Source organism: Vigna unguiculata, chromosome 6 (assembly GCF_037176805.1).
Source record: "Vigna unguiculata cultivar grain cowpea cultivar isolate G323 ecotype 2 chromosome 6, ASM3717680v1, whole genome shotgun sequence".
Taxonomy (NCBI): Eukaryota; Viridiplantae; Streptophyta; class Magnoliopsida; order Fabales; family Fabaceae; genus Vigna; species Vigna unguiculata.
The window spans coordinates 32,034,766-32,058,738 of NC_140797.1; the positions used below are offsets into that span (position 1 = coordinate 32,034,766).

The 23,973-nt window shown below is 32.1% G+C and overlaps 3 protein-coding genes and 1 pseudogene across 5 annotated transcripts; all 4 read left to right on the forward strand.

Annotated features, from left to right (window-relative positions):
- The first annotated feature begins 3,956 nt into the window (after positions 1-3,956).
- On the forward strand, positions 3,957-12,369 carry LOC146885806 (uncharacterized). The gene is made up of 5 exons (XM_085675101.1): positions 3,957-3,990; positions 4,158-4,683; positions 4,762-4,892; positions 4,991-5,030; positions 12,244-12,369. Exons 1-4 carry the CDS (start codon positions 3,957-3,959, stop codon positions 5,011-5,013), a joined length of 714 nt encoding a protein of 237 aa, XP_085531227.1. The 3' UTR covers positions 5,014-5,030; positions 12,244-12,369.
- LOC146885807 (uncharacterized) lies at positions 5,037-8,910 on the forward strand. 2 transcript variants are annotated; one of them, XM_085674487.1, is made up of 3 exons: positions 5,037-7,994; positions 8,077-8,385; positions 8,467-8,910. In XM_085674487.1, the coding sequence occupies exons 1-3, from the start codon at positions 5,761-5,763 to the stop codon at positions 8,630-8,632; spliced, it is 2,709 nt and encodes a 902-aa protein (XP_085530613.1). In that variant the 5' UTR covers positions 5,037-5,760; the 3' UTR covers positions 8,633-8,910. The 2 variants fall into 2 exon arrangements, with proteins under 2 accessions (XP_085530613.1, XP_085530614.1); XM_085674488.1 differs by having other exon boundaries at positions 8,077-8,606.
- On the forward strand, positions 12,244-14,834 carry LOC114187160 (uncharacterized; annotated as a pseudogene). Its single transcript, XR_014995704.1, has 8 exons — positions 12,244-12,367; positions 12,631-12,923; positions 13,004-13,254; positions 13,348-13,560; positions 13,649-13,741; positions 13,818-13,919; positions 14,003-14,353; positions 14,596-14,834. The product of XR_014995704.1 is annotated as an uncharacterized LOC114187160 (transcript).
- Positions 14,835-16,357: 1,523 nt separating this feature from the next.
- On the forward strand, positions 16,358-21,217 carry LOC114188187 (tryptophan synthase beta chain 1). Its single transcript, XM_028076742.2, has 5 exons — positions 16,358-16,883; positions 18,011-18,367; positions 19,151-19,593; positions 19,700-19,794; positions 20,875-21,217. The coding sequence occupies exons 1-5, from the start codon at positions 16,533-16,535 to the stop codon at positions 21,048-21,050; spliced, it is 1,422 nt and encodes a 473-aa protein (XP_027932543.1). The 5' UTR covers positions 16,358-16,532; the 3' UTR covers positions 21,051-21,217.
- Positions 21,218-23,973: the final 2,756 nt, after the last annotated feature.

A 23,973-nucleotide genomic window follows, 5' to 3' on the forward strand; every position in this document is an offset into this window, starting at 1 on the left:
TGTAATTCTTTTAACATTAAGAAAGGCTCCTCTAATTGCACAACTAAATCATTAGCAATATGTTTTAAAATATGTTAAGAAATTGAACTTGTTGTCTCATCCTCATTCATAACTTTCCTTTTATTACTTCTAAGAAAATAATCTATTATTTTATTATTTATCTATATACTTTTTATCTTTTAAAAAGAAAAGTTTAAGACTATAAAATAACTTATCATAATTTAATACAAAAATTGAGAGACGTCATTACTAAAAAAAATCTATAATTATAAAACACAAATAAAAATCGGTTATGAAAAGATACATTATACATAATTTTTCTTTTATATTCATAAAAAAATAAATATACATAAACTAAAAAAAAATATTAAAGTAATATTTTACGATCAAGTAAGACAAAAAAAATGTATTTTTTTTCAAGAATGAAACAAAAATAATAAAAAATGAATGAAAATAATAAATTTGTGTCTAACTTGATTTTTTTTTTCTTAAAAACAAAAAAAAAATGACTAAAAAAATGCCTAATTTATATATTACATTTAATTTTTAGTATATATTACATTAGTTTAAAAAGTTTCAAAAACTTTGGGGGGCCATGGTGAACCCTGCTCCTTCCTAAATCCACCGATGCTTGATTGAGTTGTTGGACTGATTAGATGTGTGAAATTTGGTGCTTAGATGTGGGTATGAATGATTATTGTTTTCTCAATTTCGGAAACTGGATGTGAGAATTGGGGTTTCAACATCTATATGAAGTATACCATTTTTACAAAGAAAATAGAGAAAAAAGTAAAATGTAATAGAAATAAACAAATACAAAAACTATATTATACTATTTATTATATGAATTGAAAGAAAAAAAAAAAAATATATATATATATATATATATATATATATATAAAATTTGAAATACAAGGTTTCTCAGGACTTTGTTGAAAAATACTTGTTTTTTTTAAAGAAATATTTGTATTGATTCATTACAAACTATGTCTACTTCTTTTTCACCAATTTATAAAAAAGTTCACTAATTTATATCATTACACACTGTTTTTTATATTACTCCATAATACAATTTAATTATAGTTTATTTTGTGGATACTATTTAACCTGGTTTCAATTTTAATTAAAACATATGGATATTTGTATGAGTGTGTAATACTTGATATTTTAATTTCAACCTAACAAATATGAATCTTTTACTAAGTAATTTGCAAAACTTGTTTTAACTTTTATTTGGTCGTTAGTTTTGTGTTGTTGTTTACTCATTTGTACTCTTTTCTATATAGTTATTTGATCTTTATCTAATTATTGCCAGATATGTATAGTTATAGTTTCTTTATTAATAATTAACATTGAAGGAAAAAATAATAATATTGAATCATTGATAATATATAAACCCCAAGTGAAAACAAAAACATAAAACTTTCATCAACAACTCAACCATATAATACAAATTGGTCTCTAGATGATGATTAAATTAGTAAAAAAAAGTTTACATGGAAATAAGATGGAATAAGTTAAATCACATAAGGTAAACAAACATGTATCCATAGTAACCAAGTGCAGAACAAAAACATAAAAATTTTATCAACAATTGAACCACGTAATACAAATTGATCTCGTAAGAGATGATCATAAAAAGTAAAAGAAAATTAGATAAGATTAAGAAAAAAAATAAAAATATCATAACAAATATAAAGTAAGATTAAGAAAAAGAAAACAATAACATTACAAATCCAAAAGAACCCAACAAATATACTCTTCAATATGCTTAACTCCGCAAAAAAAAAAAAAAAAAAACACAACCCAAAAGTTAAGAATGGCAAGGATATATTAGAACGAATATACGAGAAAAAAAATAGGTTCAAGAAAACCAAACATTTAGGACTATAGTTACCGGACAAATAGCCATGGTCCCCATTTCTTTTTTTTATATATATTTATGTAAATTGATATATAATTAATATACTTAATATATTTTGTTGTATAAATATTCTTGCTTTCATCTATTTAGGATCAATTTTTCAAGTGCAAAGTATTTTTTTTTTCATTGTTGTCTCTTTACAAAGTCGGTTTAAGGATAAAGTAAATAAAACACTGGTTTAGACTTTCAGAAAAAAGAAGGCCTCAACATTTTTTTTATTACTAATATTTCTTTATTAAATTAATTATAAATTGTGTTTAAGAAAAAAACACTTCATATTTTTTTCTGTAATAATATACCTCTATTAAATTAATTATAAAATTATGTTTAAGAAATAAAAAAAGGTCTAAACAAAATATTTTATTACTAATATATCTCTATTAAATTAACTATAAGTTTATATTTGTGAATAAAATTCAATTAACTTATTATTAGTATATGTTAATTTGTCTTGGTATTAATAACGATAATTAATGCGTTAAAATTTTTAGTTAGTAAATTATAATTTTGTTTAGGAAAGAAAAAATAATTAGTTATCTTTATTATCTTATAATGAATCAGGATTTTATTTTCTTCTTCTTCTTTTTTTCCTTTTTATCTCTTTGTGACTATCTTGCCTCTAGTTACTTTATTCTCTTTTAAAAGTCATTTTTTTTAGGGTTTTGACATATTACATTTCTTGAATCTTATATTGTCCGTGTGTACCAATTTTTTCATCCTCATTTATAGTTAGTATGTTTTTTTATTTCGATTTGTGTTGTTATTGTTTTTATTCTGTTTTGGATTTGTATAGAATTATAAATGCATTTCTTTTGCCCAATTTTGTTTTTCGCTACTTTTCAACTTACGAGTTTCGAGAGTTTTTTGTATATATCTTGACGAAAAACTGATTTTTTTCTACAAAATATTAATTAGATTCGAGTTTAGTCATCTCAATTTATTGAGTAATGATTTACAATCAAAAGATATGTGTTTTAATGAAACTATTGAACAATTAAAAGGTCTTCTTTCATTTCTTATAATTGTCCGGAGAAATTGGAATTGTAAATGCATTGATTTCTGCAAAGGAAATTGCTTTTGAAATGAATATAAAATCTAAGCTTCGTAAAAAATGTATTAGAGGTAGAAAGAAACAATTTGACAAAAACGTTGAGAATGAAATTGTAAAATCTTTTCAATAATCAATTAGAGTTGATTACTTTTTGTATGCAATTACCACACTTCAAAGTATATTTCAACAATTTAAAATATGTGAAGATATTTTTGGTTTTTTTTATTTAGTGTTAAAAAATTAAAGTTACTAGATTGTACATTTTTGAAAGAAAAATGCTTAAATCTTGAAAAATCTTTAAAATGTGATAATTTGTTGGATATTGATGAATTTGATTTATTTTCAAAATTAAATATACAAGAGAAATTATGTTTGGAAAATGATAGACCAATTGACATTCTTAGTTATATAAAGAGAATATGTTTTTTTTTTCAAATGCATATATAACTTATAGAATAATGTTAACATTTTGATGTTAGTTACTTTTGAGAGGAGTTTCTTAAAACTAAAAGATAATACAAATTTATTTAAGATCAACTATGTTTGAAGAAAAATGATATGAATTAGTCTTATTATTTATTGAAAAGAAATGTTAAATAGAATTAATTGTCACAATTTAATAATTATTTTGCATAAAAAAATTCAAAAAATAAATTTTTAAGTTTTCATCGGCTCTTTCAAACTCTTGAACCGGCCCTTAAGAGGTGAACTTGGATTACTAAAAAAGTGCATTAATTTAACTTTGTTGTTTCTTTTATTAGTGAAGTAACTTGATTTCTTTCAGAGAATGATCAGACATTAATTTCACAAGACACAAATAAATAAGATGACTCAGAACTCAAACTTTTATTGATAATTATATATATATATATATATATATATATATATATATATAGACACTACAAAAAAAAGAATATATAGCATGAGTCATTTTATGGAGGTTAAAAAGACCTCCACAAATAAAAATCATATAAACTGATTATGATAAATTTTCTAAAAGCTAATAATAGTGGAGGTTTTCTATTTTTTTTAGGAGGTTTATGATTTCCGCAAATTACGACACATTCTTCTCTGAAGTAAAACACATTCTTCTCTGAAGTAAATGAAATTTTCCAAGTGAAAGCTAAGTTAACACTGCCATAAGTTCACAGTGCGGAAACCTCATCCAATTGAAAACCTAAGTCGACCAATTGAAACCATGTCGTAGCTCCGTCGCGCTACACCGTCTCCGTCGCGTCGTCGCGCCCATCTCCGTCGCGTTGCGCCGTCTTCGCCCATCTCCGTCGCGCTACGCCTTTGCCCATCTTCGTCGCGCTGCGCCGTCTTCGACCATCTCTGTCGCGCTGCGCCGTCTTCGCCCATCTCCGTCGCGCTGCACCGTCTTCGCCCATCTCCGTCGCGCTGCGCCGTCTTCGCCCATCTCCGTCGCGCTGCGCCGTCTTCGTCGCGCAGTCTTCGTCGCGCAGTCTCCGTCGCGGCGTCTCCGTCGCGCACTCTCCCTTACGCCGTCTCTGTCGCGCAATCTCTGTCGCGCCGTCTTCGTCGCGCCATCTCTATCGGCCTTCTCTTCTTCGCTTCATCTCGGTCGCACTTTCTCCGTTTCCCGTCTCCGTCGCGTCATCATCCCGGTTAGCCTCTGTGGTAGCCTCTTTCGTTACGCCCTCTCTTTCACTCTGGCCCTCCATCACATTCAGTGGCTTCTTTACAGGTACACCTGGAAATTTGGATTGTGATAAACCTTTGAATTGCCTGTGTGAAGAGTTCAATTTCTTTTACTGTGACGTAGGAATCATAAGTATCATCTAGAAGAGAGATACAACCAATCAATTTGCTCTCTATCTTTCTTGCAATACTATATTAAGCTTTGTAAGTCATGGTCACTGACCACAAATAACACTCAACTACCATATCTCTTGCGTAAGACACCTTTGTCGCACTATCTCTTGTCCAATGCTTTCTGAGAGTATCACTTATGGTCAATTAATGTGTTTCTTCACTTTTGTTTTTACTTGCAGCTGTCAATGGACTCATTAATTAATCTCAACTAGCATCCTGGTTTTATTCTCTATCTCTTTATTCATTTGTCATGTTTATGTTGCCTATATTATTAAAACTAGCATTATTTGTGTAGCCTACATTGAAGAACAACTACCATCTGTGTTTTTAGTCTTGTCTTTATTCTGCAGAAAATTTAAAAACTGTTCTAAAGTATATCCTAATACTAAAACTTACAAAACATTATTATAACAATGCTAACAAACCTAAATTTTCCTTTAGAAACTATTCTTAAAATTATCTACTCTCTAGAATTATAACAGCAAAATAAAAAAGTGCACTTATGAAAAAAAAATACCAAAACTAAAACTGCAGCAAAACTCCAATCATAAAAAAAGTGTGCCGTACATTTCCTATAGAATATAATTTACTTTTTTAATAGTCTTTTTATAATACATTATGTGTATCTTTATTAGTATCTCCTTTCAATTTTAGAGCACATTATCATTTTGATCATTATTCTTCCTACATGCATAATGGGCTTTAACTTAATAATTGGTTCTCAAATTTTATTTTCTTTGTACCGGTTTAAATTGGTTATATGTAACATTTCAAATGAGAAATTCTTTATTAGTGAGAAAATGAAATAAAATTTGTAAATAAAGATTAAAATGAAAGGGTTACATATTTATTTATTGGTGAACCATATTTCTTATATTCTTCTATACTTTATAAGTGTTTGTGTATTTTATAAAATACTCATTGCCATTTTGTTTAGGTATCTATTCCAATGGATAAATCTTGGATTGTTAAGCCTCGGAATACAATTGAATACTCAATTGGTTTAAAAAAATTCTTAGATTTTGCTTTTGAAAATGGGGCTGTTGGAGATACAATTAAATGCCCATGTCCTAAATGTGGGTTTATGAAATGGCAAACTAGAGGCGTAGTTGAGGAGCACTTGATTTTAAAAGCATTTCCCAAAAATTATGTTATATGGAATCTTCATGGTGAGAAACAAATAGAAGATATTTCTAGTAATGAAGATGATATACAAGAGGCATTTCATTATGAAAATCCAATGGAAACAATGATCAATGAAGCATTTGGGCACTATAGGCAAGAAGGTACTAATCTAGGCAAAACACAACCATTGGGTGTAGATGATGTTTTGAATGAAAGGCCAAAGGAGTATCATAATGAGTTTATTGATTTTCTCAATGATGGAAATCAAACATTGTGTGACGGGAACAAGTACACAAAATTAGAGTTTGTAATCAAATTATATCACATCAAGGTTTTGTGTGGATTAAGTGACAAGGAAATGACTATGATCCTAGATTTGTTAAAAGATGCATTTAATGAAGCAAACTTGCCTCTTTCTTTTTATGAGGCTAAGAAAACCATCAACAAACTTGGTCTTAGTTATACCAAAATAGATGCATGTCCGAATGATTGTATGTTATATTTAAGAGATGATGAAAAAGATTTGCAAACATGCAAACATTGCGGTACATCTAGATGGAACCCAAAGAAGAAAAAAAAACAACCTGCAAAAGTTTTGCGTTACTTTCCATTGAAACCAAGATTGCAAAGATTGTTTATGTGTTCTAAGACTGCAGAGCATATGAGATGGCATTCTTTAGAGAACAAAGATGGGTTCATAAGGCATCCAAGGGACGGTGAGGCATGGAAAACATTTAGTTTATTGCATCCTGAGTTTGCTTCTGATCCTCGAAATGTTCGTTTAGGCCTTGCTAGTGATGGTTTTAATCCTTTTGGTACTATGAGTTCTACTTATAGTATTTGGCCAGTGTTTTTAATTCCATACAATCTTCCACCATGGATATGTATGAAGCACACTTCATTGATCCTATCCATGATCATTCCAGGCAAGCAAATGCCAGGAAATAATATTGATGTGTACTTACAACCCCTTGTGGATGAGTTACGTGAGCTATGGAATGATGGTGTGGAGACCTTTGATTCTTCATTGAATGAAACTTTTAGGATGCGAGTAGCTCTTATGTGGACAATTAGTGACTTTCCTGGTCTAGGCATTTTATCTGGTTGGAACACACACACAGGTTTAGCTTGCCCTACTTGTAACTTTGATGCAATACCTTGTCGTCTTCCTTATAGTAAGAAGTGGTGTTTTATGGGGCATCGTCGCTTTTTGAGTAGAAACCATAAATTCAGATTGAATCGTGTTCGCTTTGATGGAAACACTAAAACAAGGAATCCACCACTAAAATTATCAGGATCTGACATTTTTAGGCAAGTTGAAAATATTAATGTTACATTTGGGAGAGGAGTAATTTTGGATGGTAGAGGAAAAAGATCTAGAGAAGAAGTTAAACAATGGAAAAAAAGAAGCATTTTCTTTGAACTTCCGTATTGGGAGTCTAATTTGTTACGCCATAATTTAGATTTCATGCATATTGAAAAAAATGTATTTGACAATTTGGTATATACTTTGTTAAATGAAAAGCCTAAATCCAAAGACAATGTAAATGCTAGGAAAGATTTAAAGGAAATGGGCATAAGAGAGGATCTTTGGCCAGATGATAATGGAAGATATCACCTTGCTTTGTTTTCACTAACTCGTGATACCAAAAAGTTGTTTCTCAAAACTTTGAAAAATGTTATAGTACCGGATGGTTACTCAAGTAACATTTCTAGATGTGTTGATGAGGTGCAACAAAAAATATTTGGGCTAAAAAGTCACGATTGCCATATTATTATGGAGCAATTACTACCGCTGGCAATACGTAATTTGTTACCAAACCATGTCACTGCAACCTTGGTGGAGTTTTGCTCATTTTTTAAAGTCCTTTGTAGTAAAAGTTTAAATCCACAAGAACTTGAAATGCTTCAAGATCGCATTGTGCTAACACTTTGCCACTTAGAGATGTTATTCCCACCATCATTCTTCACAGTTATGGTTCATTTAACTGTCCATCTGGTAGAGGAAGCAAAACTTGGAGGTCCAGTTCATTATCGATATATGTATCCTATAGAAAGGTAATGCTTAGTACTTTTAGATTAAGGTATCATTATCATAAATATCCAAGTTGTTTACTATAATTATTTCTCATTATTATAGGGAATTAGGTCATTTAAAGACCTTTGTACGAAACAAGGCAAAACCAGAAGGTTCTATAGCTGAGGGATACTTAGCTGAAGAGTCTCTTACCTTTTGTTCTAGATACATTGAAGATATAGAGACAAGGTTCAATAGACCAAGACGTGTTTGTGATAAAACAGGTGATAATGTGCCTTTTCTGTCATCTATCTTCCCACAAGGTGGGAAGCCAGTAGGAGGTTCCTCGAATTTTACTTTAACTCAGATGCAAAAACTACAAGCCCATCGATATGTGCTTTTAAATTGTCCAATAGTCACACCATTTGTTGAGTGAGTAATCTACATTAAGTGTGTGATTTGTATTTAAACTAATTAAATTATATTAGTCATGTTGTTTGATTATATATGTAGTGAATTTAGACAACTAATAAAAAGAAGTTCAAGGGGAAGGCGACCTTCAACCACTGAGATCGAAACTAGAGTGTTTAAAGAGTTTGTTGATTGGTTTCAAAGGCGGGTAGGTTATCAAATAGTACACTTTCTGTTATTTACTATGTTTTCTTTCAATTATGGCTAACATAACTTCTTTATTTAGATTATGAATCCAGAAACAACAAATACAATGTCTAATGACTTAAAGTTTCTAGCACGAGGTCCATTGGAAAATGCTAACAGATTTACTGCGTACAACATCAATGGGTTTAAATTTCGAACATTGACTCGAGATGAGGGATTGAGAACACAAAATAGTGGTGTGTTTTTAACATCTAATACAGCTTGTGTATCAAGCAGTGTTGACAGGAACTTAAGGCAAGTGGACTTATCCTATTATGGAAAGTTGGAGGATATCATTGAGCTTAATTATTATGGTCAATTCAAAGTTGTTCTTTTCAAGTGTAAGTGGGCAGATACTACACGAGAAAGAGGATATAAAAAGGATCAATGGAATTTTAATTGTGTTAACTTTGATAGACTAATTCATATTGGAGATCGTGAAGAACATGAACCTTATATTTTGGCATCTCAAGCACAAATGGTATATTATGTAGATGATGTGGTCAATAAAGGATGGAGTGTTGTTGTGCATTTAAAGCCAAGAGATTTGTATGAAATGGGAGAAATAGTAGAAGAGGTATATGAAAATGAGCCATACCAAGATCAAGAGCTAGAGAAATTTTATAGTAATGACAATGAATATGTGCAATTGGCTACAAACCATTTAGATGGTGATATCCCTGACTCAAATGTATGAGTTGAAAAAATAATTAGTAATAAATTTTATCTTAAAGGTAATATTTTTTATATTCAAAGTTATTTTCAATGCATGTATACTTGACTCATGTTTGATTTCTTAATGTTATTTTCTTAAGGTGATTATATGTTACTTCCTCTTATCAATTTCAGGTTAGGAAGGACATATATATAAAGAACCTATAATAAAAAGTGTACTCTTTATTCTCTGGTTCTCTTTCTTCTCTAGTTCTCTTTCTTCTCTGGTTCTCTTCACAGGTTATAACTTATATATAGTTTCTTGCACTTCATTAAATGCATTCTGGTTGTGAATTTTAACTATCTAAAGCATTTTTTTTCATCTGTTAGGTCTGACCTTGTTGTGAACTTACCAATTGTTTTGATCTAAGTGCACCGTAAGTGAAATGGTTCACTCCTAAAGAAGTATTTATTAATTTCCTATAAATTGCAATGCTTTTATGTTATCCATCATGATTTTTTCTGTAAATGATGTTGAAACTGAAACTGAAACTGAAAATAGACATGCTGTAAATGATTTTTTCTGTTACAGTCACTTGGTACTTTCATCAAGTGAATCATCAAATTCTATAAGCTGTGGCAGTGTTCCCTTCAAGTGAGGTAGGTCTACACCATGCAGCAGAGTGATGAGATCAAATTATATATATTGTGAACTTTGCCACACAAACATTACCAAAATAATTGAATATCAAATTAGGATAGTGGTTCCACACAAGAATGCATAGCAGATAGTGACCGAAATTTGGCTTAGAAAAATCATAGGTACTGTATGATTTGTGTTGACTGCCACACCTTTTTCAAATTTGTCTCAAGGGAAATTATTGTTAGAGATATTAATAGATTCCACCATTTTAAAGATGGCTCATGTTCCTGTGGTGATTACTGGTAATATCATCATCATCCATTCCCAGTTTCATAAGATACGTAGATTCTTTATCTTTACTACTGCAATTGTTTCATGACTATAGTCACTATTGAAACACTGTTTCAATAGGTGCTAGCCAAGCAAGCAAGCCATAACACAGCAGTGGTGAATATTTCTTAGCCCTTGGTTCTGATAATAGTGATTGTGCCTCTTCCCTGTGTGTGAATTCTAGTAAGGGCCACCACTGCTTTCCCTGCTAGCCATAACACATCTAAAAAGAAAGAAAAGAAAATTGAAGAGGAAAAGAGTAGTTAGAGAAAAAAAAAGCATTACAGAGTGAACAAAAAAACTGTTTCATTATTTTAGTGTTACTGTTAGCATTGTTAGAACAAGACATCAAAAGTTAAAATCTGTAAATTGATTTTAACTGAGAGAAACTTAATGTTTGTTACCTTTTTATTTTCTTCTATTAAAAGTATTTATAGGAGAGTTTATGCAAACAAGACCATAGTTTTCTATTACTGTACCATTTGTTTGATTATTAGTAATATGCTATGAATGCTATGAATCTTGGTAATATGCTATAACCAAAAAAACTTATCAGTCTGGTTTACCAAGTTATGATTAATTGGAGCACAAAAATTTGATTACTTTTCTGTGGTAGACCTATGCATGGATGCTATTGTAATACTGCAGCTACAAACTTCCACTGGTAATTTCTCTTGATTGTGCTTGTTTTTGTCTTTGTTATTGTCAATTTTAGTTAAGTAGAATCCTTGTTCTCGACCTATAGAAAGTAGTTAATTGCTTCATGTTGAACACAAGTGTTGGTCTCACACAGAGATAAACTAGATCAATATAAAAAAGTTGTTCTTTCAGATTGTTGTTCTCACACAAAGTTGTTCTCACACAAAGTTGTTCTTTCAGATCAATATAAAAACTAGATCACCCACACCACTGACTCTTCCAAATGTTGATGTTTCTTTTGGTATATCTTTCAGATTGTTTTCTCCTAGAGTGCTCATCTTAATATAAATGGAGCATAAATCTATCTCATCTACATTTTTTTATCATGTGTTACCTATATGATCTAGAATTGGATAGATTAGTCCAATTGGATAGATAAGTTTTCTTTATTGTTGTGGCATGAGAATAGTACTCTAGAGGAATATCTGGAGGAGATCCCGCACTGCCATATGCATATTCTGGCTTGCAAGTTATTTTTGCAACTTCTCCGACCTAGCAAGATTAGCAGATAAATATCAGGATCAAATCCATTATCTAAATACAGTTTCATCAAAAGTATGCTTTCTTAGACCTTCATGGTTTTGAATGCAATCTCCCAAGCCTTGATAACACTGCCCTTCCCAATCTCAAAAGAAAATATAGTGTTATCTTCATGTGTTGTGTCAAAAACTTCACTGGTATCAGCAAGTGTGCCTTCATAGTGAACTGATCAGCACAAAAAAACATTTAGATGAGAATCAGTAAAATCAAGCATTTCATGCAAACAAACTTCAAACACATCCAATTTAGAGAATTAAAACTTATGGTCAGATTAGATATACTTCATAGGCCAAAAAAGCTATCATATAAAAGGTCCACTTTTGAATATTGTCATTAGATACTCAACTAATATGTGACAGTGAAGCTACCATTCACATTCCATGAGCAGATTAAACACAATGACCAAATTGCATACATGCTCACTAAATAGAGATATTCTACATTGTTAGCCGTTATTAGGTTTCCCTATATTATACTTTGAATGATTATAAATAAAGGGTTTACAAGTGTGATTATACACTCAATTCACAATAACAGAATAACTCTATATCTAAATGGAAAACTCACCCTGAGCTAGAGACTAATCCAACCCACTGTATAATAGTCCAACATGATATCTCTATAACACTCTCAAATAGATGGGCCTTGACACAGAGATACTCGTGAAGATAATTACATTTTCACATATAAGGGGAAATTTTAACATTCAATTAAAATTTGAAACAGCTCCCCAAGTGAAGTCCTGTGTTCTTTCTTTGCTGCAGCAGTTGTTTCAGACAATTCAATAGCTGTTCCAAAGAGATATCTCTGGAGTGGACAAATTGCAGCACCATTTCCATTTGGTTCTGCACCTTCTATTGGCTTTCCACTGAGTGTTATTATCTGGAATTTGTAAGTCAGTGTAGCCTAAACCTCTCTGGCATAATGATATTCTGTTTCTATTCTATCCAAAGCAGCATTCTGTTTATATTATACCTTGTAACATGCAGACTAATTATTCGCACTCAAGAATTATAGTAGGGTGATAACCTTAGATTTTCTTGTTTTTTCTATTTCCATCTCTGTTATTATGTTAATGTATTTTCACTATGAACAACAAGTTGGTTCTATTATATGTGTACTTTTGTAATGACAAATTCATTGCATGTAAATAGGTTTGAGTTGAGGGTACTCACCCTTGGATTTCACTTGGATTTCTCATAAATATATGTAGCCATGCCAAAGGTGAAGCGTTTCCGAAATCCACAAAAATCATCACTTCAGCCTCCAACTAATTCTTTACCATCAACAAATCCTGCACCAACAAATGAAACCTCATCACACACTTCAATGAGTACAACACCACCAATAGATTCCTCATTACCCAATGAGAACTCACAGCAACCTGAAACATCTACAAAACATGCTCGACGTGAATCTTCATCATATTGGACTGTTCATGCAATAGGTATATGTCATATTTATTTTTACATGACCATAATTTTTAAAATTTTACTTATGGTTAAGTAAGTTGTTTTATGGTTAAAGACTTAGAAGGAGTTATCAAGAAAATTAAGGTGAAGGTCAGAGAAGTAAATAACTTACCTCGTGGGGAACGCATCATTGTGGACTTTGATGAGTTAGGCATGGCAATTGGTGAAGGACAAGGCGTGCTTGCAGGATATTGTGGTACATTGGCAATTGATTGTAATTTGTTTCCGATTAATTTTGAAAGATGGTCTGGGAAAACAGGCATGCCTGACACTTACTTTTTGGAATGCTTTAAGGAAATATTACAGGTATATCTTTATGCATGTATGACCTTATATCTTTTGTAAATGTTACATTTACTCAAATGTTTACACACTAACTATGTCTTCTTTTTTCAAAAGCCTCGGTTTTGTTTTAAGACTGGTGAAGCTAGTGCACAACGGTATTGCAAGCTAACTCTTGGTAGGAAGTGGGCTGCACATAGGCAGAATTTATGGAATGAGTTCTATGATCCAACAAAAAGCAAAAATGAAATCATAAGTAATGTGCCAAATGGTATAGACAGAACTCAGTGGGCTCATTTTGTTACTTATCGTCTAAAACCGGAAACATTGGTACAAGTTACATTATTTTGAATGGTGTGAATTGTTTGTGTAGATATTTTTTTATTGTTGTGTGAACTTACAATTTTTTTGTTCATAGGAGATTTGTAAAAAGAATAGAGAAAATCGCAAAAAGCAAGTAATTCCTCATACCGGTGGTTCTAAACCTATGTCAAGAAGAAGACATGAGATGGTAATGATATTAGTTAACATGACACTATACTATTTTTTAATTTTTACTATTTAACTTAACTTCTCTTTTTATTTAGTTTTTGGAAACTGGACAGCTGCCTAGTCGGGGAAAGTTATACATTGATACTCATAAAAGAAAGGATGGGTCATTTGTAAATGATGCGGCAAAGGCTATATCGGTTAGTTGTACCATAATATGATATTTTCGTGCATTTTCCTTCAATGTTTAGCGTTTTCACTACATATTGTTGTATGTCTATAGGAATAAATTGAAGTGGGTTTGACTCAAAGCACTAATGATGAATCAGAGGTTTCCCCTAATGATGTTGTTGGTAAAGTGTTAGGCCCAGAGCATTCTGGGAGGGTGCGATGCATGGGTTTAGGAGCAGCTCCTACTAACTCATTTAGAAATACAAGATTTCGACTTTCAGATTTAAGCATTGCTTCATCTAGTGCTGCCACATCATCAACATCTTCTGATCAGTGGCAACAGAAGTACACTAATTTAGAATCCCAAATTCAAACCACCTTGGGTGCACTAAAAGCCTACATGATAATGAAGGAAGGAAAGATCCCTGATGAATTAACTGCCTTCTTTGATCCTCAACCACAAGTAAGTTATGTCCAGCCTTTGGAAACTAATTATCTTGGTACTTATTTGTGATGTGATTTTTGATACAAGAATTATACTGTCTCTGTGTGAGTTAATCATCGATACCAAATAATCATGATTTTTGTGCAGGTTAATGATTTAGTAATAAACTATTTTAGTATATGCATGTTGATTTCATGTTGGTTTCATGATTTGAGGTTGACTTCCTTCTTGCAGCTAATATTTATCTTTTATAATTTCAGCAAACAGGTGATGCAAATGAGCCTGAGTCTTCTATGGGTACAAGAGGATCATCTGGTGGTAGCAACATTTAGGATGTTGATGATGTTTTTTAGGATGAAACCATTTTAATGTATTATGAACTTTGAGTAAGTATGGATTAAGTTGTCATTGTTTCAATTTAAATTGCTTTTATGTTAATATGTTGATTTTGAGAATCAAAAGTTCTAATGATATATATTTGAGCACTTTGGTTGAAGTATTTGATTGAAGTTTACAAAAAATATTGTTGATGTAAAAATATAAGTACCTCAAATGATGACATACATTGTCAAGTATAATAGGAAATTCTAATTACAAACAAAATATTTTTTTTTATGAGATTTGAATAATGCTAGAAAAATACAGTATTAAATCTACAAATTAAATAATACAAACGAAACAGGTTAAAATTTTTACAGTATAATCCTCAAATTGAGGAGGGTATTAACCCCCACAAAAAAAATGAAAAATAGGAATTTTGGAATTAAATAGGTTTATGGAAATAAAGGAGGTTTTAAACCTCTACAAAATAATAGTCATGAATAGGAGAGGTTATAACCCTCCATTAAAAAACTTCCACAATATAAACATGATACCAGGGGTTATAGAAAATCTCCACAAATAACTTGTGGGGAACCTAACTGTGGAGGTTTGAAAAACCCCTGCAAATTATTTTGTGGAGGGTAAAAACCTCCACTAAACGAAATTAAAACCTCCACAATTTAGCTTTTTTTTGTAGTGAGATAAACAAGATCCCAAATTTTATATTTATATAAATTAGTATATAATTTAAATTATTTTTTAATTTAATATTTTTAATATATTTCGCACTCTTAAAATTTTTATACATTTATATAAAAATTTTAACGCTCCTAAAATATTTATAAAAAAAACCTCAAACAGAGACGAAGAAGAAGAGAAAGAGAAAGAAATCAATCTTATACATCAACCCATTCAATGTGTGTATTTCGTAGCATAACAAGATAAATATAAAATTACTATTTTGCAAAAGAAGATTTCAGAGGATAAAATAACCTTATTTTTAGACGAGTATCAAAACAATAGACAGAGTTAGTTATGTAATTTTTGTAATGGTAGTTTTTCTTAAAAGTATAAGAAATTATTTAACTAATATTTAGAATGATAAGAAAACCCTTTTAAGCATACCATCATGAAAATGAGATAAAAATTAACTAAACATTTTAAAATAACAAGATATTGTATTAAAACATATTAATACTTATTTCACTTTAACGTATATATATATACTATTGACAATTTAATACTTTTTATCATAAAATCATTAGATCTAATAGAGTCACATAATTCCATCCAATAACTTAAAACTCAATTATCCAATCCAAGTCTAAAAGAACCACATATTCACTATGTAGTATACTATAATTAATATGTTAATTATATCTTATTATCTTAAAGTGTAAATGTTTATTAATTATATCTTTTTATCCTTAAAGTGTAAATGTTTATTAGTTATATCTTTTTATAATAAGCTACCAATTTCTTCCGTGTATACGTTTTTTATTCCATATGTTTTTCTTTTTCAATTTAATAATAATAAAAATTATCTTTTCCATTTTTGGTGTCTATCCTGTAACAAACAGAGCATAATTTCACCGTATCCATGTCAAATTTGGCAAGCAAAAAAGTAAATAGTTAATAAATAAATAATCCAATAATAGTCCAAAACCATTTAGGGTATGAAATGTTGATATCTTTTCTGTTGTCAGCAAATCATAGCTATGAATTCTGTCTCTGGATATAGACAAAAACACCAAAGCAAAGACTCAAACAAAATCTCTGTGACTCCACAACAATCTTTTGCCCTATAAATTAAAACCCCACCAACAAGAAGTATCCAGATCAATTTCTTTCAGAACAAAAGAAAAGTCAGTTGAAAATGGCTGCTTCCATGATATTCACAGGCCTCAACTCCTCAAGGGTGCTTCCCATTACCAGCCAACCGCACCCATCTTCCCATTTCCCCTCAAACATGCTAAAGTTTGCACCTTTGAGGACCCCTTCTGCTTATTCTTCTTCTGTGTCATGTTCTGCCACCAGGGACCCTTCCTCTGTTCTGCCACTGGAGGAACACCGCAATTTGGATAATGGGTCGGTTTTGCCCAGTAGGCCCGATTCGTTTGGGAGGTTTGGCAAGTTTGGGGGGAAGTATGTCCCTGAGACTTTGATGCATGCACTCACTGAGCTTGAGGCTGCTTTTCATTCCCTCACTGCAGATGAGCAGTTTCAGGTTTTGTGACTCAGGCTCAGCTTTTTCAGCTTTTGCGTTAATGGGGATTTTTTTTTTTTTTTTTTTTGGATTTGGATGTGTGTTGAGTGGTTTAGTGGGTTTTGGCGGAAGTGGGTATCCCAGGCAATGTGCGGTTAGGCTGAAGGTTTTTTATGGCTATGTGGGTTGGTCTTTTAGTCCTTTTGCATAATGCTTGCTGGTATTGCTCACAAATTGGTTGTTGAAATGTGGCACTGATGATGATTGTAACTGTTTTTGAAAGCTTAGGGTGTTTGGGATTGTTGCTTTGTTTGTTGAATTGAATCCTCTATCCATGGCATGACGGAAATGGGGCATAGCCAGAAACTGAACCGAGACTTAGTTTTTGCAAGGTTTCTAAAAATGATATGCTACTGCAACTGCGATTGCAACGAGGAGGTTTTTGGGGTATTTGCAACCGCAGTTGTGGCCATATCAGCCGTATTTATCTAGCAAATTTCTGCAAGATCAGGGATAGCCACTAAACTGTGATAGCAATTTAAAACCCTTGAGCTTTTTTTCTCTAGAACGGCCGAGAGTTACATACAATCAATATTGTTATTTTGTAACCTTGATGTTTTATTTTTTTTCCTTTGTGCTGTTCCTTTTATTTTGATGCTTGTGAACTATGAAGTTTGTACAAGCCTCACAAATGGTGTATCCGGTACAAGTTGAAAGACATTTTTTTTCTCTTTGAAATAATTTTGACATGGTTCTGACATATGTCAATAAGGACAAATACAATTATTTTCCGAAAACCCATAAATTTTCAAATTTATGGTATAAGTTTCTATTATGATTATAGAAATAAGGAACAAATCTCATATGGTCACTACTTTTCACTTTTTGGATATTAGATAGATAGATCAAATTCATTTTTGTATTAGGTGACAATATGTGACAATATGTTTAGATTATTATATTTGACTATTTGGAACTCCATATTGATCTTCACTTAATAATTCAAAGAATAAGTTTCTTTAGCTCTTTTACACACTGCTCCGTCTCTTATTCTCTTGTATGCTTACGACATTCAGCAGAGGCCATGCAATGTAGTTTCTTGGGGAAAAATAATGTAAATTTTCTGAGGTAGATGTTTTAAATTGCAGACAGTGCTGGCTGGGATCCTGAAAGATTATGTGGGTCGAGAGAGTCCTCTTTATTTTGCAGAAAGGTTGACAGAGCATTATAAGAGGCCTAATGGTGAAGGGCCTCACATTTATCTTAAGAGGGAAGATCTCAATCATACCGGTGCTCACAAAATTAACAATGCTGTTGCTCAAGCATTGCTTGCAAAGAGTTTGGGAAAAAAACGTATAATTGCTGAAACTGGAGCTGGTCAGCATGGAGTTGCCACTGCTACTGTATGTGCTCGATTTGGTTTGGAATGCATCATTTATATGGGAGCACAGGATATGGAAAGACAAGCTCTCAATGTTTTCAGAATGCGTCTCCTTGGTGCTGAGGTATGTCATTTTTTATTGTTGTGATAGATGTAAATATTATCTTACTGTGGATTTGCAGTGATATTTTGAATATAAATGTCTTTTAGTCTGTTGTTTGTTTCCTTTTCCTTGTAATATACATATAGGGGACATGATCCCTCCATGAACAAGCTTTTCATTGTTTCTCTTTTGTTAGACCTACGCCACAGTCTTTCATGCACATTATTTTTGTATGTTGACTTATGCATAAAATAAATTGAATATTCTGCTTTGTTCTATTTTGCAATCATTACCTGTATTATGTTATTCTCAGATTCATTTATGAATATTCTGTAAGTGTATGGTTTGTAGTGAAAATCAAGGTTTTGTTTCTACACACCAATGTTTAAAATTCTTTTCGTTAACATTTTTTCTGATCCGATGGCTTACACTTCATAGTTGGTACATGCCATTTTCTGAAGAATTATGGTGTACTATACATGCATGAATGCATCATGATAAAAGCGCAGGACTGTAAAATTGGGGACAAGATAATGACACTTGCAAGAGAATGTCAAAAGCAAATGGAAAAAAAAATCAGTATTGTATTATTATAATTGGTTGTATGTGGCTAACTGTAGATCCAAAAAGATCAATTGTTGATTGTTTTACATGAAAAAAAACACTAGGATTGATTTATTACATTTTTGATGAAGGAAATTATATGCTCTTTGTCTGATAGGAAAAAGTGTTGCTATATATTGAATTCAAAAGATCTGTTTCTGTTTATTGATCTGTCTGATAGGATATATTTTTGTGATATAGGTGAGAGCAGTTCATTCTGGGACTGCTACCCTCAAGGATGCTACATCAGAGGCTATAAGGGACTGGGTGACTAATGTAGAGACAACTCATTATATTTTGGGTTCTGTTGCAGGGCCACATCCATATCCAATGATGGTCAGAGAGTTTCATGCTGTGATTGGCAAGGAGACCAGAAAACAAGCTTTGGAAAAATGGGGAGGGAAGCCAGATGTTCTGATTGCATGTATTGGTGGGGGTTCAAATGCCATCGGCCTTTTCCACGAATTTGTTGATGACAAAGATGTTAGGCTAATTGGTGTGGAGGCTGCTGGATTTGGCCTAGACAGTGGCAAGCATGCTGCAACTTTAACAAAAGGAGAAGTTGGGGTTTTGCATGGAGCTATGAGCTATCTTTTGCAGGATGATGATGGACAAATAGTTGAGCCTCACTCTATTAGCGCAGGGTAATTCATCTTACTGATAGTTTGTTATATCAGTGTTTTGTGTTTCTTGCAATTCTGCTAGTTCTGATTGTGTAATTATGTTTTTAACAACAAAAATTGTGTGCAGCTTGGACTATCCTGGTGTGGGTCCGGAACATAGCTTTTTGAAAGATTTAGGACGAGCTGAATATTATAGCATCACTGACGAAGAAGCATTGGAAGGTTAGGATTACCTTGAGCACACAGATACAAATTTTTGCATAAAAATTTAGTATAAAGTAGAAATTGCATAGATTTTGAATTTCATTTATCATTTGTTTCTCTCCCTCCTTTGTATTGGCAAACACTATGGTAAGGTAACTAATCTCAATCACTTGTTCAAAATATACAATTATATCATTCTGCTAATCTTGATCTGATCTTAATTTTCTTTTGGCACTTATTCTGCACAAGTTTTCCATAGAATGGTGTGTTCTACGATCTAAGAAAATGTTTTCCACTGTTCTGTTAAATGTCATATATTCTTAATTTCTTTGTTCATACAATTGTTCTACAGCTTCAAATCTAAATGCCTGTGATCTTTGAAAATATCATGATATTTTGTTGTAATTCCTAATTTCTTACAGAATAAAAAAATAGTTCATACATTTAACAAATTATCTTTTATAGGGATCAAAACCATGATTTTGGTAATTGTAGGAACTAAATGAATAAAAATTGTGTTGACTAGAACTGTAATTTCTTGGAGTTTCAAATTTCTAGAACGAGTTGCTGTTTGTACTAGTTAATACGGCTGGAAGTCTCACATTGACTAGAGATGAGATAAGATTAATTCATAATGTATAAGTGGGTGTAAGTCTAACCATACAAGCCTGTTTTGTAGGATTAATTTAGACTTAAAGTTCATTTTTTAACATAGTATCAAAGTTATGGATTAGAGTCTATCCTAACAAAATTTGTTGTTTTAAAGTCCACTTCTTAATTCATACCAATAGATATCACAAACTTACAGTTAGTGTCCTTTATGTAATGTCACTGCTGATCTCTTACATCTCCTGCATGCATCTATGGTTACTGATATGAATTCTGCTATCATATAAAACATAGGCACTAATGGGAGTATTGTAACTGTGGAAGTAGCAACAAGATGCATATAAGTTTATACTTCTTACCATTTTCCCACACCAGCATTTAACAAGATGCATATAAGTTTATACTTCTTCGGGTTGATGTAAAACAATGTTTCCCTTGTATTATCACTTCCTGTTTCTCTCTGAAACTTTGATTTTTTGTTATGTGTAGCTTTCAAGAGAGTTTCAAGACTTGAAGGCATAATTCCAGCTTTGGAAACATCTCATGCATTGGCATATCTAGAGAAGGTGTGTCCAAACCTTCCCAATGGAGCCAAGGTTGTGGTTAACTTCAGTGGCAGGGGTGATAAGGATGTTCAAACTGCCATCAAGTACTTGAAGATTTGAAAGGTTCATCTTGTCATGTGGAATGGGTGCTGAACTGAGTTTACTCATAGAGACATGATTAATACAATTTATTTTCAGACCAAGTTAAATAACAATGCACATTTGCATCAGAAAACTGTTGCTGTTCAATCCTCAATGATAATCTTGGTTTATGTTATTATAATAAATGTTGTGACTAAATGCAATAAAAATCCTATATGCAAGAAGCTCATAGACTTGTAAAGGTAAACAAGTTTGCATAATGGAAAAACTGTGTGACAATTTTAGTACGTTTTTCAAATTGAGATTCAGAAAGAAACGATGATTTTAACATGAAAAATGCTTGGTATAAATGTTTGTGGATTCATGTTCTATCAATTTGACTGAGGTGAAAGTAGTTGGAATATAAATAAGATAATGTTGATTGAGAGATTAAAATTTGGTTCACATGTGTGGATAATATTATTTTTACCAAACAGATTGTTAGAATAAAAACATAGATGAATGTGAAGTGGTGTTTATATGTGTAGCATTACTTTTATTATTTTCATTATTGTTAAAAAAGCTTATTACACTTGTTTTTGCCTAAAAAGATGTGATATTGTAAATTTTATTTTTTAATCTATATACTATCGTGAACTTTGTTCTGACGTAATTAAATTGTCACGATGAAAAAAAAATTCCATGTAGACAATGTGAGTTTTTAAAATTTGGTGATACAGTTTTAAAAGTAAATTTTATAAAAAAAAATTCACAAAATTATTTAATTTTGGAGGAAAAAGAAGGAAGACAAACTTTTTTTTTGTAAATATTTCATATTTTTATTTTACTCTTAATTATGTTTTCAAATTAAAAAGAAGAAAAATATTTATATCATGACAAATAAATAGAATATGGCATTTAATATACACATTTCATGTTTCTATTTTAGTTTTGGTCAGATTCGTAGATGTCTAGAAAGAAATTACTCTATAGAAACTTATTTTGATTCTAGAGGGAGGGGAGAGAATCTGAAATTCCTCGTTTATTTATGGTTGAAAGTATACAAGAGAGGAAAGGTGAGGAGAGACAAGCGGGAGACAAGTAGAGAGAAGGCAGAGGTAGAGAGAGAGAAGGGTTAAGAGAAAGAGGGGGTTCAGAGTTCTTGCCCAGCATAAGGGACTTAAAGACTCTTTTATAGAAAAACTTTGAAACCTGTAACTTGTTGAACCGGTTTTCAAGTGACCGGTTACCTAGAGTCTAAGTCATCTGGTGACGTGGTCTGTATTTGAACGTTGTGTGTTTTTACCCTTCAGTCTATTACCCAGTTATGAGTAAAATTACTGTGTCACAGGTAAGAACACTTTACTGTCCTCTTTTGGAGACTACCGTAGAAATCATGTCTTCGGGATCTTCCTCAAGTATTTGGTCTGAGTCTTCATTGTCAGAAGGAAAGAAGATCCAGGAGTTCCTTGTCTGTGGCTTCCTGTTTCTTCATAAATTTCTCTATATATCCTTTCTTTTTCAAATCTTTTAATCAGTATTGGACTGACTTCTATAGGGAAAGGATGAAATTTGTTTCCCATAAACTTTTTCCAATATATTTTGGTGTTTATGGTTTCTTTTAAAAGGATATATTCGGTATTATCCTTTCTGGAGAAATTCCAATTTGACCCTTCAACGTAAGCTTTCCAAAGTTGGTACTGGATTTGATTCTGTGAATAGTTTTATGACATGTGTTGCCACACTATCAGGGGTTGTGGCGCTTTTTGGGGAAGAGGTGATTTGTAAACAGATATTGGTCATATATTTTGCCTGTATTTCATTTACTACCGAGTTTATCTCCTGGGTTAGAGAGTTGAATTTTTCGGTAGGTGGGATAAGCAGTGTTTGGAGACATCCTGCCTCTAATAATAGTGAAGGACATATGACTATGTCTCTATATAATTGATTTTTAAAGGTTTTTAAATCAATTTGAGCCTTTCTAAAAATGAATTTTATTTGGCATGTGCATTTTGTGGTTACTGTTTTGCAATAGTCCAAAGACTCTTGGCATGGTGTTTTTGTGTCAAAATAAGTCTGGGGTTTTACAAATAATCCATTGTAATTTTGTGTTTCTGCATGAACTTCAAACAAGAACTCTTGTATGACTTCGAATTTTGCAAGGAAAATGTTTGGGTTCATTTGTGGTGAGAAGCTACAAGAGGCAGCATAGGTATGTGTTTGGGTTCTTGGTTCAAATGTCAACCCTGTTTTTATTTTTTCTTCGTCAATAGTTCCCAGCTTTAAAGCCATTTGGGCTTCTTCTAAAGAATTAAAGCCTTTGTAAGTAGACCAAAATTGGTCTTGTTTTGCCTCAGAAAGGTCTTTGGAGGTCATATCCAAACAACGGGGATAGTTACAAGATAATCTCTCTGGAAGAAATGAATGGGAAGCTTTCTAATGGAAGTTTATCTAATGGGGTCATAATGTCTCCTGATCATGGATCAGGTAAAGGTGGATTGAGCCCCCAAGACCTTCTATACCAGTTGAGTCCTGAGTCGGGAAGTCCACATGCACATAAGGGTGGTATGAAAGGATGCATTCCTCGCGGTGCACAGAAGAATAGTTTGAAAGCACGACTTTTGGAAGCTAGAATGGAAAGCCAGAAGGTTCAGTTGCGCCATGTTCTTAAACAGAAGATTTAGTTAAGGGCATAGGCATATTGCACAGATTGGTAACCAAATGATTGACGAAAAGCAGTTCATTTTGGATTGTGAATGTACAAATATATGCTGCTCATGGAAAATTTGCTCAAAAGTGCTGAGGGGTCATGAATTGTTGCACATTTTCTGCCTCGTATTAGTTCTTATTTCAGTTCTTCATCATTCATATTAAGCTTTAAGCATATACCCTTTTCACTCTTGTGCCAAATGCTTCATACCTTGAGATATCTGGGCAAAACGCTCATTCTGTATTACTAGCC